General features: G+C 41.0%; 1 protein-coding gene across 2 annotated transcripts; it reads right to left on the bottom strand.

Moving 5' to 3' along the window:
* Positions 1-1,269: 1,269 nt before the first annotated feature.
* ZUP1 (zinc finger containing ubiquitin peptidase 1) lies at positions 1,270-17,086 on the bottom strand. Of its 2 annotated transcripts, none has more exons than XM_055713245.1 (9): positions 16,714-17,086; positions 8,498-8,614; positions 7,464-7,573; positions 6,527-6,695; positions 5,146-5,334; positions 4,664-4,832; positions 3,874-4,025; positions 3,318-3,538; positions 1,270-2,099 (listed from the first exon to the last, which is right to left on the bottom strand). In XM_055713245.1, the coding sequence occupies exons 1-9, from the start codon at positions 17,015-17,017 to the stop codon at positions 2,052-2,054; spliced, it is 1,479 nt and encodes a 492-aa protein (XP_055569220.1). In that variant the 5' UTR covers positions 17,018-17,086; the 3' UTR covers positions 1,270-2,051. The 2 variants fall into 2 exon arrangements, with proteins under 2 accessions (XP_055569220.1, XP_055569221.1); XM_055713246.1 differs by lacking the exon at positions 16,714-17,086 and adding an exon at positions 14,916-16,296.
* Positions 17,087-17,146: the final 60 nt, after the last annotated feature.

Here is a 17,146-nt window from a genome sequence, read left to right as displayed (position 1 = left end):
AAACCAACCAACCAACTAAAAAAACCCACACCGAACTAAACCAAAACCCAAACACAACAACATTTATTGAGGTCTTGGCAGAAGGTCATGCTACACAAGGAATAAAGTATCCCGAGTGGTTGGTTGCTGTCCAGATGGTACCAGGAATCACCATTGCAAGAACCCTTGCAAAAGCATCTTCAGCTGGATCAGGTGAGACTCCCCTCTTCCGTTCACTTTCAATCTAGCTGCCCCATGGTGATTACACAGGAATCAAACAGCATGCACAGAGGTACTGCAAATCTGGCACGTTACAGCACTTCGCCAAAACACTCGCTTAGCCCCAATGGCAGTTTGAACACGTAAGTGAAGAGCTGGGGCCGAGGGTGCAATTCCTCCTCCTTAGGCGTACACACCTGGGCAGTGTCACACTGGTAACGAACATGCTCAGTCTGGAATGAGCAGAGCCTTAGCCAGGAGTAGATTCAGTTCCAGTCACGGGAGGTGAGGGAGCAGAGCAGAAGAGATTGAAGTGTGTCTGAGAGGTTAAGTAACTGCATGGCTGCAAACCTTCACATGGCACATAAAAACATATGCCACACAAGCCAGGGCTAGTGTAGGAGCTGGTGGGCCCTCAGTTCCCAGAACTCTGTCCCTAGTCTCACCCCCTCCAGTGTCCTAAGTATTTAACCCTTTCACAGGTTATAGGCCACTTCTACATACCTACTGAAATGAATTAATTTTCATAATTAAAACTTCTTACTTTCATGCTTTTTTGAGAAAATTATCTATTTATGGGTTGCAGTAACCTTGTATGTTCACGTTTCACTACTACCAAAAATTACTAGTTCTTTTTTCCAGAGCATATTAAATATGAGAACAACAGTAACATTCCTACACCTACACCTAGATGCCAACGTGTAAGAAAGCCTAAATGAAAGGGAAGTATCCAATCCCTAGGTACAGTAAATGGATGCTATGGCATGATTCAGTTGCTTAAGCAGAAACATCTAGTGCTGTCTGCAGACACACCTGACCACCCCTTCCAGCCTCCAGCTGCCCTACTCTTACATTCAGCCAGAGCAGCACGTCTTTGACACAGCAGGGCACCTCAAACACCCAAGAAACTCATCTCAGGGCATAGCTACAGTCTCTTCAATGGCATTAACCCTGCACAATACAGCCCCCAGTCAACAGTCAGTGCAAACGTCCTTTTGAGATGCCTCTGGGACCTAGGGGATATACACTACAAAACATATACAAACCCAGAAATAAATAAAAGGATTAAGATGAAATAAAAGACTTTAGAAATATTTTTTATTATTTTATGTATTCATAGTACAAAAGAACCATTTTCTTCCTATACCCCAATGGATTGTCTTGTGCAGCCCCTAAAGCACCCCCCACCCACCCCCACTTTGGACACCACTTAGACCTCACAGCCAATGCTAACGTTGATCCACCACACAGGCACACATGTTCATGTTTACAAGCAATACATCCACAGAAGCCAGCTAACTGAAAAGATCAGTAAGTAAACTAATCCCCAGTGGAACAGACTGTATCGTGAAACCATCGAACTGTCTCTGTATTTTGCGAACAGTTGCAGAGAATTTGCTGAGGCATAATAGATATGGGTTGACCAAATTTTGTAAGAAACAGAGCATTGGCCACAGAGGCAACATAAATATACATACAGAGGTAAACCATGTCCAGGCACTCCAATAAAGTAGTCACACAGTATCTTTACGTGCTGCTTATTGACAGTTAACTGTGGTGCATAGTTGGCTGTGGGATGGTGGGTGTCGCTTGGCAATTTCAGCAACTAAGAAAATGCCAAATCTTCTAGTAAGACAAGGACTGTAATACTTCAGAGTTACAGATTCATCAGGAAGGCAGAGTTCTGACTGAAGATAAAAACTACAGATTTACACCAGTGCTGTGCTTCTCCAGAGCCCCCAAGCATTTATGGAGACATAGTTTAAGTCTAGAAATTGTGGAGTTAGGATCTCAGTCCAAAAGTTTAGTATTTTACATCCAGTAAATGCCAGAAAGAGGTATAAAGGCATCCTTTAAGGAATCTTCTCTGATGTTAAGACCTTAGAAGCACGGCAGCGAGCCTATAAAAAGTGGGGAGAAGGGGAAAAGAATAGTTTAAGGAATGAAAATATCACTTCAAAAAGCATTTTTCAAATTATTAGTTTAATAAGCTTAACAAGTATAAGGGGGTTTGTATTTAGTCTTAATTAAATGGGAGCTTTCAAGACAAAATTCAAAACCCCAGATATTTTAAAATGTAAATCACATCTTTGAAAAGAGGAAAAAAACCCAACCCCCCCCCCCCCCCCAAATCCCATACAATACTCTTTTTACTGGGTCCTGAATTTTAAAGCTTTTGCTAGGAGGAAGAGAGGATGGCTGTGTTTCACTGATATTTCTGACATGTTCAGGGCCAGAAAACACTTAAGGCAACACCTCATTTCAACACACTGATGTTAAATACAGTTGAGCAGGTGACTCAGCCACTATTTATTTCATAGTTTAAATAGAAGTGTGTCCTGAACTTGAACATGCTGAACAGTGCTGATAAGTCACCACAGAATCAGAATGTGGGTCCTCAGAATCAATTTGTTAGTGTAGGAAAGAGAAAGCTTAAGAAACAAAAATTATATCTGACATTCAGCTGAAAACTTCTACGGTCTTAAAGAGTAACTATGCCCAAAGTGAAGTGTGTGGACAGGATTTAGAAAAACGCCAATGTAAGACATTTGGAACTGTGTTTTGAATATACAAAGTTCTAAGTACTTTCAGAAAGCAGAATGCACTAGGTTCTAGCATCCAAGATGAGGAGACATTAGATGGTTAGGCCTCAGTATCTGTGTGCCTTGCTCTTCAACTATCAAAGGCTGATAGATGCCACGCAGTTTTACAAAATGGCAGTAAAAAGCCCTGAACATAATTTTGGACTATGAATGTTTTGTAAGTACCTTATATGCCCACAATAAGTTATTTAGGGGAAAACACTGTAAGAAAATTAAAAGAAAAAAAACCACAACCCAATTTACATCTGCGAACAGTGCAAGCTTCATAAAAGACTCAGAAGTTGTCAGTTACATCAATATGGCGCTCATTTACATGCAAAACTGTTTTTGGTTTTGATATCCTGCGACTACTCAATTCACAGACAAAATGCAGAAAGTAGCAGAGAAGATAGATGAGGGAAGTGAAGAGATGAAAAAAATTCACCATGCAAGCATATATGCATATCCATTTGCGTATTAAGAGACGCAGATTCTCTTAAGCTTTCTTAGACAGAAACTATTCTCTGGAATACTTACAGCTTTCTCTTCCAATGACAGTACACCATCTACAGCCACTATCTGGTATTGCTTTTCTTTTAAGCTACCCACAAATCTTCGAAGCTGTCTGAGACTAGTACCATCACTGTTCTGTTTTAGCAGTTTCTGCATTTCTTGGGAAGGACAGCCCGGGTCAAACAGCAGCAAACATAAGTTCTTATTCTTCTTCTCTTCTATTCCAACAACAGTACGACTATGACCTAATTGCAAAATACAGAGTTTCAGTATTTTAAAAAGCACATAAATCCTATTTATTTCCTTGTAGCATACTAAATTTCAGATGAAGGAAGACATTACTTGAAATTTAATAAGGTAGTTACAAGAAAAAGAGCAGATGTCAAAAAGCTGAGATCCCAATAACATCCAGGTCTTCTATGCAATAAAACCACAAACTTTAATACTGCTTTTATTACATAAAACAGTAACAGCAAATAAAAGCCACATCTTCAATTAAATGAAGAAGCAATGTAAAAGGCTGCTCTGAATTGCAGCACATAAAGAGAACAGTAGGAAACCAGTATATTGTGATACTGACCTTGATGTTGCAAGTAGATGGGTGGTTTGGAAGTACACACTACCTTTGTACCACCTTCATTATCTGTAGAATAGTAACGCAAAATCCACTCAAATAAACGAGGGTGTGTACCCATAGGGCCAGTTGGTTTGTGAAAGTCAATGATTTGACACCTACAGAACATTTAGAATGGAAGCAAAAATAAAATTTTAAGCAGGATGTTAAAATTTTTCACCTCTCAGCCCCTTCCTCCTGCACCAAGACTGTTTTGTAAACAGCAATTCCAGACATCAAGTGGTTGTTATCACTTTTTTTTTTTTAATACAGGAGGAAGGGACACATAATTATAAGGCAATGCAATATATACTGTTCAAACTGGAAAATTTACTCCTTAACAATGAAACACTCTGATCAGTCTAACAAGAACTTGTGAAACTTGCAAAAATTTTAATGTTAGATTTTTTTTGTATGTGATATATGTACAGTAGAGAGTCCAATTAACAGCTTTCAGAATTATGCACATGAATAGCTGAAATTCAGGTTCTTCTTGAGAAGAAACTTCCAGAGACATTAAGTTTTACTCAGTGTTTGATTGTATGCGTATGTGGCATAATTTTTCATCAAGTGTCAATGATCTAAGTAGTTACTCAGTTTATGTACCTGCATAAGTAGTTACACAGCTTTATATTGTGCTGAATCAGATCTGTTTATAGGTTGGTTAAATTTAAAGCCACTAAGGTGGCTTTATCATTGCACAGCTGGTAATTCTGACTTTTAGAGGTACAGCACTTAAAAATAAAGCAATATTTACTTTATCCGGAGATTGGTTAACAGCGAATAAATTTCACATGCTCCTATCCATGCTTTGGAACCATGTAATCTGTTGTTGAAGTGAGATGCCCCTTGAGGATCAAAGCCTTCCCTCCAGGCGTCTTCAATCATGGACTGAATCTTTGGTATACTAGGAATTAGTGTAGTATCTGGAACAGAAGAGCTTTTGAGTTGTGGTTACAGTTACTGACATAGTCTATTAATTAAAACTATTCAGCTTCTTTTATAAGGTTGACATTACAAAGATGCACCAAAAAAACTAAAGCTAAAACTTCAACCACATCATGCCTTGCCAGTATTCACCTCTGATTCCTTCCGCAGTTAAGCTCCAGCGATATAACATACATTTAATAGGCATCATTGACCTAGTGAGCCTCACTGCGTAAATTAAAAGGCAAAACATCAATCAGTAGGTTGTCATCCAAGGTGTGTGAAACAAATAGGCAGTGTTTTGTTTAATACCTCTCAAGCAGTCATTATACAAGCTATTTTGCAGCAGTGAGGAAAGGAGCATTTGGAAATTCCTGTAACCACAACCCCAGCCTCTGTCACCAAAAGATGACTGGAAGTGGTCTACTCCTGCTGAAAGCCATACATGTCTCACATCTTTGTTTTCGTTCTGATAGTACTTGCACAACGCTTCAATGACTCCTAAAAGAAGACAAAATATAAAGTTTATCTGTAAAATTAACTACAAAATTTGCCAGAAAAAAAAGATTCTTTACCCAGCTTAGAACAGATACAGATTATTTTACAAACAATTTATTTTAAAACTTCTATGTGATCCTACATTACATCTGGAACGCAAATCACAAAATCAGTGGACACTGCACCTATTTCTTTTTTATGGTCTTTACTTCAATGAATTTATGAATACTGAAGCATTAAAAAAAAAATAAATAATCCACTTGCAGGATATTCCACATCCCCCTTTTTTACATGAAAGAACATGCTTGAGAATGCTCTGTCCAATTTGTAAAGTTAAATTCTCAAAGGCTATTAATTACCACGCTATTGTGAAGACAATCATTCCATAGCCATCACAGATTATTTTCTGAATTCCTCTCTGAAGTCTAAATATCTACCAAGAATGAAAACTTTAAATGTATTGTCCTCACTCAATACATTTTATAGAAGTAATTTTATTTTACCTGTCAAGATCCAAACAGCTATTTTGTGAGCTAGAACCACTAGCAATTAGGTAAAACACCTTTGAACTGTGGTCCTGACAAGTAAAGACAAGAAAGCCTTTTCAAAGGGACACAGAAATCCACTGTAATTTTGTACCAATTATAAAATATTTCAAATAAGATGTATCAAGTAAATATCTACTCCTCCTAGTAGTCTTTTAGACTTTGTAATCAGATGAACACACCATGCTCACCTGGGACAAACTTACACAATACTTCAACTAATTGAAACACCAGATAAAAAGCTATTGTAAATTTTAACAGCTACGCTAGGTTAGGAACAAATGAGTACTAAGTAGTAAAGAAGCAAACGCTTAAGGACAACCAACTTGTAATAAAACATTTGCATCTTTTGAAGCATATTGTATCTGGGCCTTTAACCAGACAACTTGGTTCCATAGGAAAAAAAAAAAAAACAAACAAAAAAAGAAGAAAAAAGTCTACAGGTTAGAATAAAGATTAGAAATACACCATGCTTTAATTTGCCTATTAGTTTAGGACTAAAAGGCTATAGAATGATCTAGAAAATAAGGATTAGAACTAGGATGCAACCTGTTATTAAGCACCCAGTTATATGCTTTGTTAAAGAAAGGTTTGGTCCCTACAACTGAGGTCTAAAAGAAGTCTTCATTGTATAATTTCAGCATTTTTACCTGAGGTCTTAGTTTTCCCATCATCTATACCAAAAGCCAAACATTCCATCATGTCAGCTTTCCTCTTGTGATATTCAAAAGGCTGCATCTTTCCCCTATCAACTTCCCTTTCCATATTCTTTAGGAATTGCTGCTTGTAGCCTCCAGAATTATCCAAGCCATATTGTCTCTGTTAGGGATGGAATGTGTATGATTTAAATCACATTTTTTGAATTCACCGTCAGTGATTGAGAACTGCATGCACAATCAGTAACTTTAAAAAACAGTGAACAATAAGACATAAAAACTTCAGATGTATGCTATTTTAGAGCTGAAGGCCAAGACTCACTCCTGAACAGGAATGTGGGACTAGGAAAGCCACACCTGGAAAAGCAGGCACATCCCTCTGCTCCCTCTTGGGCAGACAGCCATTGGCACAGAGGCAGTCAGCGGCCAGGAGGTAGTGAGAGCGGAAAATGAGCTATCAGGGCTGTCAGGTGGCAGGGAGAGGGAAGCAGGATTTTGCAGGCAAGTTGGTGATGGTATCCAGGAAGAGAATGGCCAGGGTGCTCAGGGCCTTAGGCATTCTGGCAGGGAATGTGCTCCAGGCTGCAACACAAGGCAGAGCACCAGAGCTGGCTGAGGCACAGTAGAAGACACCCAAGTGTGCCAGGGCCCCTGGTGAGAGCAGTCCGGCATGCACAGGGAGCACCCAGCACCACTAAAGCAGTAAAGCCAAATAGCTCAAGGCAGGCATGCCCAGCACGCATGCCAGGATCAAGGCTGCCAAGAGCTTGCATTTGCCTGCAACCCACTCCTGCACCACTACCTCAACACTGCCTGTCTCACTGCACAGGCCTGACCTGGTATGGCCATTCCAGGTCATTACAGTTCCAAGATGCTCAGCTTCTAACGCCACATTTGTTCCAAAGTTTACCATTTAGGAATATCGCTGTACCTGCAGCTTTTTAAATTCTTCCCTCTCTTGCTTCTGTTCTTCTGATTTCTGCCGTTTATCTTCTTCAATTTGGAGCTGTTGAGCCAGTTCTAGATCTCCTATGTTTCCACCTACTCAGGAATAACATTTCAAAGAGAGAGGACTTAAACAGGAGGTTAACAATGCTTTGATGGATCATTTATTTAATTTTTTAAGATTCTACGTGTGCTTAGGAAGCAGACACATGTAAACACAACTGGACATTAATTTTAGGAGATGCATCCCACATTTTTTTGAGTTATTAGCAACAAACACGAAAGAGGACTGACTGCATTCAGTCTACTAAGATTCAGACTCTTGACGTGGACAAAGTTTATGCAGTTACAGGAGCAATTACTTGGCAAATAATGCATGTACTGTACCTCTACTACTACGAAAACAGCTTTTTCACTTATTGTTAGCAAGAAGTCCCCACTTCTTGAATAACACACACTTACTAGCTTCTAGGATCGCTGGCAGCAGTCTCATAACGAAGTGACAAAAACAAATTTAGGATCAGAGAACTGGATCAGGAATCTCTAGGATTTTATTTGCCATGCTAATAAGCAAAATCAATTTTTATTCCTTTTTTTGCTATGACTAAATGAATTGGCATAAGCACTGAGAAAAAAAACCTGTAGTTTTCATAAGCTATATATTTCCAGCTCATCATACTGGAATGTGCCACAATAAATTCCATGTATTCTATAGAGCTAGAAAAAAAAATATAACATGACTGTCTTTTAAATATTTTTCACTCTAAATTTTAGTTTTGGCTGACATACAGTGCATTTACTTAATCAGCACACAGAGACAAATATTTATTTTAGCGTATGTAATTAATTAGAGCACTTGGGCAAGTGATAGGATTTGCTATTAACTGTGTTAATTATATACATGTCCAGTTATCTTTTTAAATAAGGAAATATTTAAATTTTGTCTGAGATTCTATACTACAACATGCAAATACTAGTAAATGCTTTCAAGTATTATCAAGCCTGTATCCTTTCACGTACCTTCTGAAAAGCTATGTTCCTCTAAGTGTAAATCCACATGTTCTTCAAGTATCTGTATGTTTGTACAGGTAAGATTGCACATTGGACATTCATATAGCTGTTCACAATTTCCTGTGTCTGAAAAATAAATGCGATTTCTTGATTAATGGAATTCCATTTTTTTAGTGAGAATCATCCCCCTAATTGATATACAGTCTAAGATACAGTAATGAATTTTGTGTTGCCATCAAAATTCCTCAAGTGAAAGGCAGCAAATTCTAAACAGCTGTTGCTCCCTTAATAATTTAAGAATTTCTGTCTAAATACCTGAAAATTAAGACGCATTTTCCTTTTGTCTATTTATCACGTTTTGCCCCATTTAACTTATAGATCACAACTTGCTAGGATAGTATTTGTTTTAAGAAATGCTTAGTCTAAATCATCAAACAGCTAATGAAAAGATCTGCCCTGCTAACAGAAGAACATTTCCTTACAAAACTTATTCATTCTGCCCACAAACTGCTGTGTTATAACACAAATATTAAAGTAAAACGTGCTGCTGTTCTTACTTTGTTGGTCTTTCTGCATCTCCTCAAATATTCTTTCTGCAGTTTTAGTATTATTATTGAAAAGCACCATAGAGAATAGTTAATGTTCAAAAAGACTTCATCATTTAGATCCTCAGATTAAGTTGTACAGGGCCTTTTCCACTCGGTTTTTTTACTAACTCCAAGGAGAGACACCCTACAAGCTCCCCAGAGAAGTTACTTTAGTGTTTGACCACTCTCACAGCAAAATAGAATTTCTTGTATTTAAAAGGCATTTCTCATATTTTAACTTGTGCATACTGCCTGTTGTCCTGCCACTGGGCACCACAGAGAAGAGCCAGACTCCATCCTTTTAAGTCCCTAGATTTTACTTGCACCTTCCTAGGTCACAAAACACAGGAATTCATATGCCATGTTAGCTGTTTCTGGAAAGCATTTGCCCAAGCTGAAAGTTCATGACTGGCTGGGGGGAAACTTGATGGTATAATACTAAATTCACTAGCAATATTTTGAATAACACTGCATGCATATAGTTTCCTGAAACACATTATGCACTTAAAAAAACCTCAAAACACCCTTAATACAACTATTTTTTAAATAGAAATCAGCATGCAGGCAAGTTATTTATTTATTCAAGGTGTGCATTATTTGCATCCGTAGAAGTAATCTATTATTCAAAGCTAAGATTTGGTGGGGCTTTTTTTTTTTTTTTTTGAGAAAACCATTTTTAATCACAGACTAAGCTGTGTGGTTGATCATACTGCCAGATTATGCACCCTAATCACCGTTTGTATTTCTTGTCAGTATCAAGAATGCCAGTTGTCTAAGAGAAGTACCCACTAGCAGAGATGCTGTTACTTTCTGAAACAGTTTCTGAAATAGCTACCAGCAACTTCGGACAGTTAGAGTAAAATTCTGGCCATTATTCTTAATATTAATTTAAATATTAAAACATCTTAATATTCAAATAAATAATGATTTTCCTTACTCCAGCTTTAGCCTCCAAAATATCCTTGTGGTCTCCAAACCAATGTTTAGTACTTCAGAATACTTTGGTGCTGGATGTTTCCTAAGTCTCTACTTCAAATTGAAAACTACCTTTCCCTAACATACACTGCAACTGCTCTACAGGATCCCGTCAAGGATGAGACTTCAAGAGACAAACTCAAACTTTTGCAACCAAACATATGTCAAATAGGTAGAAATCACCTCCCTATCACACCAAGACGTTACTATCTGCTTTCATTGATAGGAATGGTGTATTTTGGGTACACAAGACATTGCAGGTTCATCTGCATTAGTGTTTTCAGTTCTGCTCTGGAGCAGATTTTTTCAAGCTACACCTCCACCGTCTTCGCTCACTGTCCCTTTCTAAGTGACTCCTCTGCCGTCTTCAGTCGCTGCCCCAGCACACACTGAGTGGCCTCGGAGTGTAGTCCACTGGCTCACAGCTATGTGACTAATAGACGGCCAGTCTGTTATTCAACTTGAAATTTAGACAACATATGTAAATACCTATAGCGAAAAACAAGAAAGAATTTGAAAAACAGAGGATGTTAGCTAATCCTTACAGTTAGCAAAACAGGGCCTTGGGAGAAGCAATAGACACCATAAATAAGCGAAGAAGTAACAGGATAAGCTCGAGGACAACAAAAGGATTAATGAAACTAAAGCAGAAAATTACTTTAACTATGCCTGAACTATCCCAACCGGTGTACTAAAGACCCACCCTCAAGAGAAGGAAGCCCCCTACTAACACCCCCCCCCCCCCCCCACCATGCGCTGTGGAACACCCAGAACGCTGTACTTTTACATGGAGACGAGACTCGTGGAAACCCAAAAGAATTAAGTGTGACAAAACCTAATTGTAAGCTGCTGTTCAAGGCCTGTAAAGCCCTGACGGTGTGTGCTGGGGCCGGGCCGGCGCGGCGGTTCTGCCTCCTGGCGCCCACCCGCAGCCTGCGAGCGCCGCGGCTGCGCGTGCGGGCCGGGCCGGGCCCCCGCGGGAGGCACCGCTCACGGGGCGGCGGGGGGCGGCGGCAGGGCCCGCCCGGACCCACGGGCCGCTCCTGGCGACAGGGCTCGGCCGAGCCAATCCCAGGCCTGGGCACGACCGGCCCCGGAGCCGGGCGAGCAGCAGCGCTTTGCAGACGCATGTCCCGGTGGAAGGGGGTGACGGGGTACGGAGAAGAGCAGCAGGACTGTGGGGTTTGGTTTGGCCTCTGCATAAGGTGCATCAAAACGACACAAAGGAGCGTATTTGTTTCTACCCTTTGGTGACAGCATGCCTTGGGTTTTGGTATCGCGCACCCCTTTTCACATTTGGATTTTGAATGTCCGTGAAAACTTGGGAGTGAGGTGTATGCACCTGTAATTAGTGCATGAACCATTGGGTACATTCTTTTCGGTACTGAAATGGGTTCCTCTCCTCCAGGAATGCCCCTTTGCTCTCCCCAAGTATGCATCCTAAAAGAACTCGAGTAAGTTCGGAGGGGACCCTATGACAAAGAATAAATTGAAACAATATTGGAATAAATGGTGGCCATAATATGAGTTAGGTGATGGGGGAAAATGGATCTTTAAAATACATTACAGTTGATGTTATTTTGTAGGAGGCAAGAGAATAGGGATGAAACTCCTTATATGTTGATTTGTTCTTTGCTGTAAGAGATTATTGGGATTGTAAGAGAAAATCTAACTTAATAAATGGAATATTTTCACTGTCTAAGGAAACTAAGAAAACAAATTGAAAGCTTAAGTCTTGTGTTAAACGTGAGGGTGAGTGGGATAAAGTTGAAGACATCTAATGTTGGGACCCGCCTTGGACTAGGAAAACAAAGGTGGCTAGAAAGTGAATTTCATGAAAAGGCTGTCTCTGATGCCAGTCCAGTTTCAAGCAGAACTAGAGGAAAAGAAAAAAACAGAACTACAGGCACCTTTGAGAGCAGCAGTGGTGCCTGAAGGACAGGTAGTAAATATACATGTTCCATTCACTACCTCGGACTAATTAAATTGGAAATGAGATTGGATCATACCGTAGCAACCCCAATGGAACATCGAGCATGGTTAAAACAGTGATATTAACACACAATCCTAACTGGGGAGACATTCAGGCTCTGTTGGAATATTTGTTTATGTATGAGGAAAGACAGTCAGTGTTGGAAAAGGCCCAAGAAGGAGTAATTAGAAAAACTGGGGATCTGGGCTTAAAAGTCACGGGAACTCCTAAGCCCCAATGGATTTCTCCCCAAGGAGGATCCAAAGTGGGATCCAAATAGAAGCGGAGGATTAGATCAGTAGAAAATGTATAAAATCAACCTTTGTTATGAGATTCAGAATGCAGTAGAGAAACCTAAAAACTGTGTGAGGTGAAACAAGGAAAAAAGGGATCTCCCTTAGCCTTTTATGAGAGACTGTATGAAGCAGCTTGTAAGTCTTGGACACTGAAAGTGAGGGAAATAGAATGTTATTTAATATGCTCTTCACTAGACAGTCTGCACCACATACTAGAAAGAAGCTTCAAAAAGTAGAAGGGGCAGATGGGACTGTGCCTTCAGAACTGATACCATACACCTTACAGGCAACAGACAACAAGGCTGAAATAAAAGAGGGATAAAAAGAGTCAAGCTAAATCAATAACTGCTCTAGATAATCCTAATGGCCAAGAATGGAGAAAAGGAGTAAGTGCCCGAAGGCAAGGAGGATTGAGAAGATGAAGTCAGGGATGAGGACATGAATTACCCCTCCAAACCAAGGAATGTGCATATTGCAGAAAAGGACAACACTGGAAGAGAGAAAGCCCACTGCTTAGGAGTGGGCAGAACAGGGAAGCAAAAGCTGTAGGAGTTATGGCAGAAGTAGGTTTAGACTGAAGGGGACCGGGAGACTTAATATTTCCCCAGCTGATCCACTGGTTCCAGTTCAAATGGGAAATAAAATTATTAACCGCTTAGTCGATACAGGAGTGACATACTTAGTTGTAACTAGTTGTAAGAGTCCTTTAAGTAATAGCTTTATGCTGATTGGGGGGGTCATGGGAAAGCAAGCTTTGAAACAATTTTTAAAACTGATGGAATGAAATATTGGAAGTAAAACTGTAATTCACAAATTCCTCTACATGCTGGAATGCCCCTTACTTCTAAGGATGCAATCTGTTTAGTAAATGAAGAGCATATGTAACTTTCTCTGATAAGACAATGCAGCTACACCTGCCAAAGGAAACAGCTTGGAAGACTCAAATCCACTTATTAACAGAGAATCATCAGAGAGATGCAAATATCCCCGAGAAAATTTTGGATGCTGTAACACCTACTGTACAGGCAACCAACAGACCTGGAAGAGCAAAGAACACAGTACCAGTAAAGGTTGAATTAAAACCTGAAACATAACCGGTAAGAAAAAAAGCAATATCCAATTAAGTTAGAAGCTTGAATGGGTTAGAACCACTAATAAATGATTTTATTCAATATAAAGTATTATATTCAGATTCAATAGTCCGATCTTACCAGTTAAGAAACCCTAGACCCAAGAATACTGACTGGTGCAAGATTTGAGGGAAATTAATGGAGTCACAGTTGATGTACATCCTGTGGTTCTGAACCTTTATACCTGGTTCTCATCTTTACCTAATAACTGTTTTATTTTACAGTATTAGATTTTAAAGATGCCTTCTTCTGCATATCCCTAGAAGAGCAGGTCAAAAACTTGTTGCGTTTGAATGCAAATACCCAACAACAGGACTAAAAGGTCAACTCTGCTAGACTGTGTTACCCCAGGGATTCAAGTATAGCCCTACTTTGCCTGCTAATGTATTGGAAAAAGAGCTGGAAGATTGGCAAGGTTAGAACTCCTCAATTACCTGGCTTCAATATGTAGATGATATTCTGCTGGGATAACAGAAAAAAAGCACAAATTGCTTAGATAACTGTAGAATATCTGGGTTTTGAGATTTCACAGAGTGAGAGAAGACTGGGAACAGAACGAAAAGAGGCCATATGCTGTGTAGCCCCTGCAAAATCAAAGAATTAAGAGGATTTTTAGGAATGGCCAGGTGGTGTCGCCTGTGGATACGAAATTCGGTTTAACTGCTAAACTGTTTCATGCTGCCATCAATGAAAGGGCCTGAAGAAATTCTTCGATGGACTCCTGAATGTTGTAAAAGCTTTGACACTATAAAATTGAAACTTATGAGGGCCCCCGCTCTGCACCTGCCAGAATTGAGTAAGCCTTTCACTTCATATGTGTAAGAAAAACAACATGTCGCCTTAGGAGTTCTAACTCAAACTTTTGGAGACTGGAAAAAGGCCGGTGGCATACTTCTCTAAACAGTTGGATGAATTGAGCAAGGGATGGCCAGCACATCTTAGAGCAGTGGCAGCAACAGTCTTAATTAGTACAGAAACTTGAAAATTGAGTTTGGGACAACCTATTATCATTTTTATTCCTCATGCTGTTTTGGGACTGGAGCAGAAGGGCCATCACTGGTTGTCTTCAAACAGACTGATTCAGTATCAGGCATCCTTGATTGAACAACATGATGTCACTTTGAAGGTGACCTCTGTCCTGAATCCTGCACCCTACATCCTACTAATCAAAACAATGGATTGGAACATGACTGTCCACATGTCATAGAACAGGTGTACTTCAGCCAACCAGATCTGAAAATCCAAACTAGGAGTTATTCACTGATGGAAGCAGGTTTATGGACAATGGGCAGCAAAAAGTGGGATATTCTGCCGTAACTTTGAAAGATGAATTAGAAATTAAAACACTGCCTCTCAATGCACCAGCTCAGAAAGCTTAAATTATTGCATTGATTCAAGCCCTAGAACTGTCTGAAGATAAAAAAGTAAATATTGATATGGATTCAAAATACAGTAGTACATACTCACAGGGCCATTTGAAAAGAATGAGGGCTTTTCTCATCACAAGGAACTCCAAACGTGTGAAAGAAATTTTAGGACTCTAACATCCAGTTCAAAACCCAAAAGTATCTGTGATTCACTGCAAGGCTCACCGGAAGGTAAAACCAGATGCAATTAGCTGAAGAGCAGATGAAACTGCAAAACAGATAGCTCTATTGAATTCTGTAATGGGAGCTTTGATTCCTATTGAGAAGTTAGTATTAAAAGAGCCTCCACATTACTCTGAAAGGGATGATCAATTGGCAAAACTTCTGAATTGTACCAAAACTGAATATAGATGTTGGACAATGGACATTGGACAGATGATAGTTACTGCTCCATTAATGAAGGAATTTGTAAAGAAAGCTCCTGAAGAAACCCATATGGGATCAGAGGCAACAGTGGCAAGCATAAGATATTATGCTGTAGGGATGAGAATGTAACAGCTTGCTAATATTATTGTGAAACAATTACTAATTTGTTGCAGAAATAATCCAAAAATACAGAAAAGACCCCTCCAGGACAAATTAAGAGGGGACATACTCCAGGGGAATACTGGCAAATAGATTTCATTGAGTTACCAAGATGTACCAGCAGGTATGCGTACCGATTACTCGTAGATACGTTTTCTGGATGGGTAGCTTTCCCATGTCAAACCAACAAGGCAAGAGTAGTAATTAGTGTTACTGAAAGATATTACTCCTAGGTTTAAAATACCTGAGGGGATACCACCCAATAATGGGCCTCATCTTATTGCTACGGTAGTACAGAAAATTGTCAGGTTCTTAGGAGTTTGATTGGGACTTACATATACCCTAGAGACTGCAATCTAGTCGGAAAGTAGAAAGAATGAATCAGACCCTGAAAAGACAAATCTCAAAATGATGCCAGGGAACTCAAATAAAATGGGTAGGTGTCTTGCCCGTAGCTTTACTATGAATCTGAACTACCCCGAGGGTTCAAGAAGCAATTAGTCCTTTTGAAATTTTATGTGGCAAACCATACCCTGTAAGTAGATTAACAGGGAAAGGTGATTAGATGCATATAAGCAGAAATCAGATACTTACTGAATACATGTTATCATTGGGGGCATATTCTATCTTCATTTCTTAGGTACCTGAATGAAAGAGTACCTGTACCTCTGGACAGCCAGTACATACCTTCCAACCAGGAGATTTAATTTACATCAGAACCTGGAAAGACGAACCTCTGAAAGAATGCTGGAAAGGACCATATTTAGTATTATTAATCACACCCACAACGATCAAGGTAAAGAAAACAAACTCTTGGATTCACTATACTCAAGTAAGGAGTGCCTCACTGGAAAAGGGGAAGTCAAGAGAGACCGGACTTCTGAAACTGAAATTACCACGGCACCAATGAAATGCACCCACAACGATCAAGGTAAAGAAAACAAACTCTTGGATTCACTATACTCAAGTAAGGAGTGCCTCACTGGAAAAGGGGAAGTCAAGAGAGACCGGACTTCTGAAACTGAAATTACCACGGCACCAATGAAATGCGCCTGGACCAACTGGGAATCGAGCAACAACAGAGCCTCGTACGAGACAGCGGGTGCTCTCCAGCGGCATCCTCCGGTATGAACACCGCAGAAGAGGCGCTCCGGCTGTACCCCCGGCACGGTACAGCCACCCTCGGGCAGTCAGTCCCTGGCACAGCGGCAAAGCGCTGCAGGCTGGTTTTCCCTTCACCGCCGGGCGACCACCACGGCCAGCCCCAACCTCCGCCGGGCCCAGGCGCGCCGCCCCGCGCCGCCGCCGCTCACCTGTGCCCGGGGCGCCCAGCAGGTGTCCGTGCCGCGCCCTGACATGCGCCTCCAGCTCCCCCCCCGCCGCCTCCCCACAGAAGGGGCACTCGGGCAGCCCCTCGGCGAGCTCGGGGCGGTGGGCGCTCGGCGGCCCCGGCTCCGGGTGGGCCACCTCGATGTGCCGCTGGAGCTCGTCACAGCCCGGGGCGGCGGCGCCGCAGAGCGGGCAGCGGGGCTGGCAGCCCAAATGCGGGCGGCCCTGGTGCCGCCGCACCGCCGCCTCCGTTGACAGCGCCTGCCCGCAGACGTCGCACACCAGCATCGCGCCACCGCCGGCCGCCTCCCCCAGGAAGCAACACAACCACACTTCCGCCCGATGAGCGCTCCGTGCCGGCCGTTACCCGTGACGTCACATCCTGCCCGCGCCCGCTGCCTGCTGGGAAGCGTGGTT

The sequence above is a fragment of the Falco cherrug genome, chromosome 6 (assembly GCF_023634085.1).
Source record: "Falco cherrug isolate bFalChe1 chromosome 6, bFalChe1.pri, whole genome shotgun sequence".
Taxonomy (NCBI): domain Eukaryota; kingdom Metazoa; phylum Chordata; class Aves; order Falconiformes; family Falconidae; genus Falco; species Falco cherrug.
The sequence above is the reverse complement of the archived record's forward strand: the minus strand, read 5'-3'. Positions and strand labels throughout refer to the sequence as shown.

What these genes read in the sequence shown, in the direction of transcription:
- ZUP1 (XM_055713245.1), bottom strand. Translation starts at nt 17,017, where the DNA reads ATGCTGGTGTGCGACGTCTGCGGGCAGGCGCTGTCAACGGAGGCGGCG. An exon ending in AAGAATTTAAAAAGCTGCAG is followed by an intron (nt 6,696 to 7,463) that starts GTACAGCGATAT and finishes CATCCCTAACAG; the next exon opens with AGACAATATGGCTTGGATAA. An exon ending in TGGGAAAACTAAGACCTCAG is followed by an intron (nt 5,335 to 6,526) that starts GTAAAAATGCTG and finishes GTCTTCTTTTAG; the next exon opens with GAGTCATTGAAGCGTTGTGC.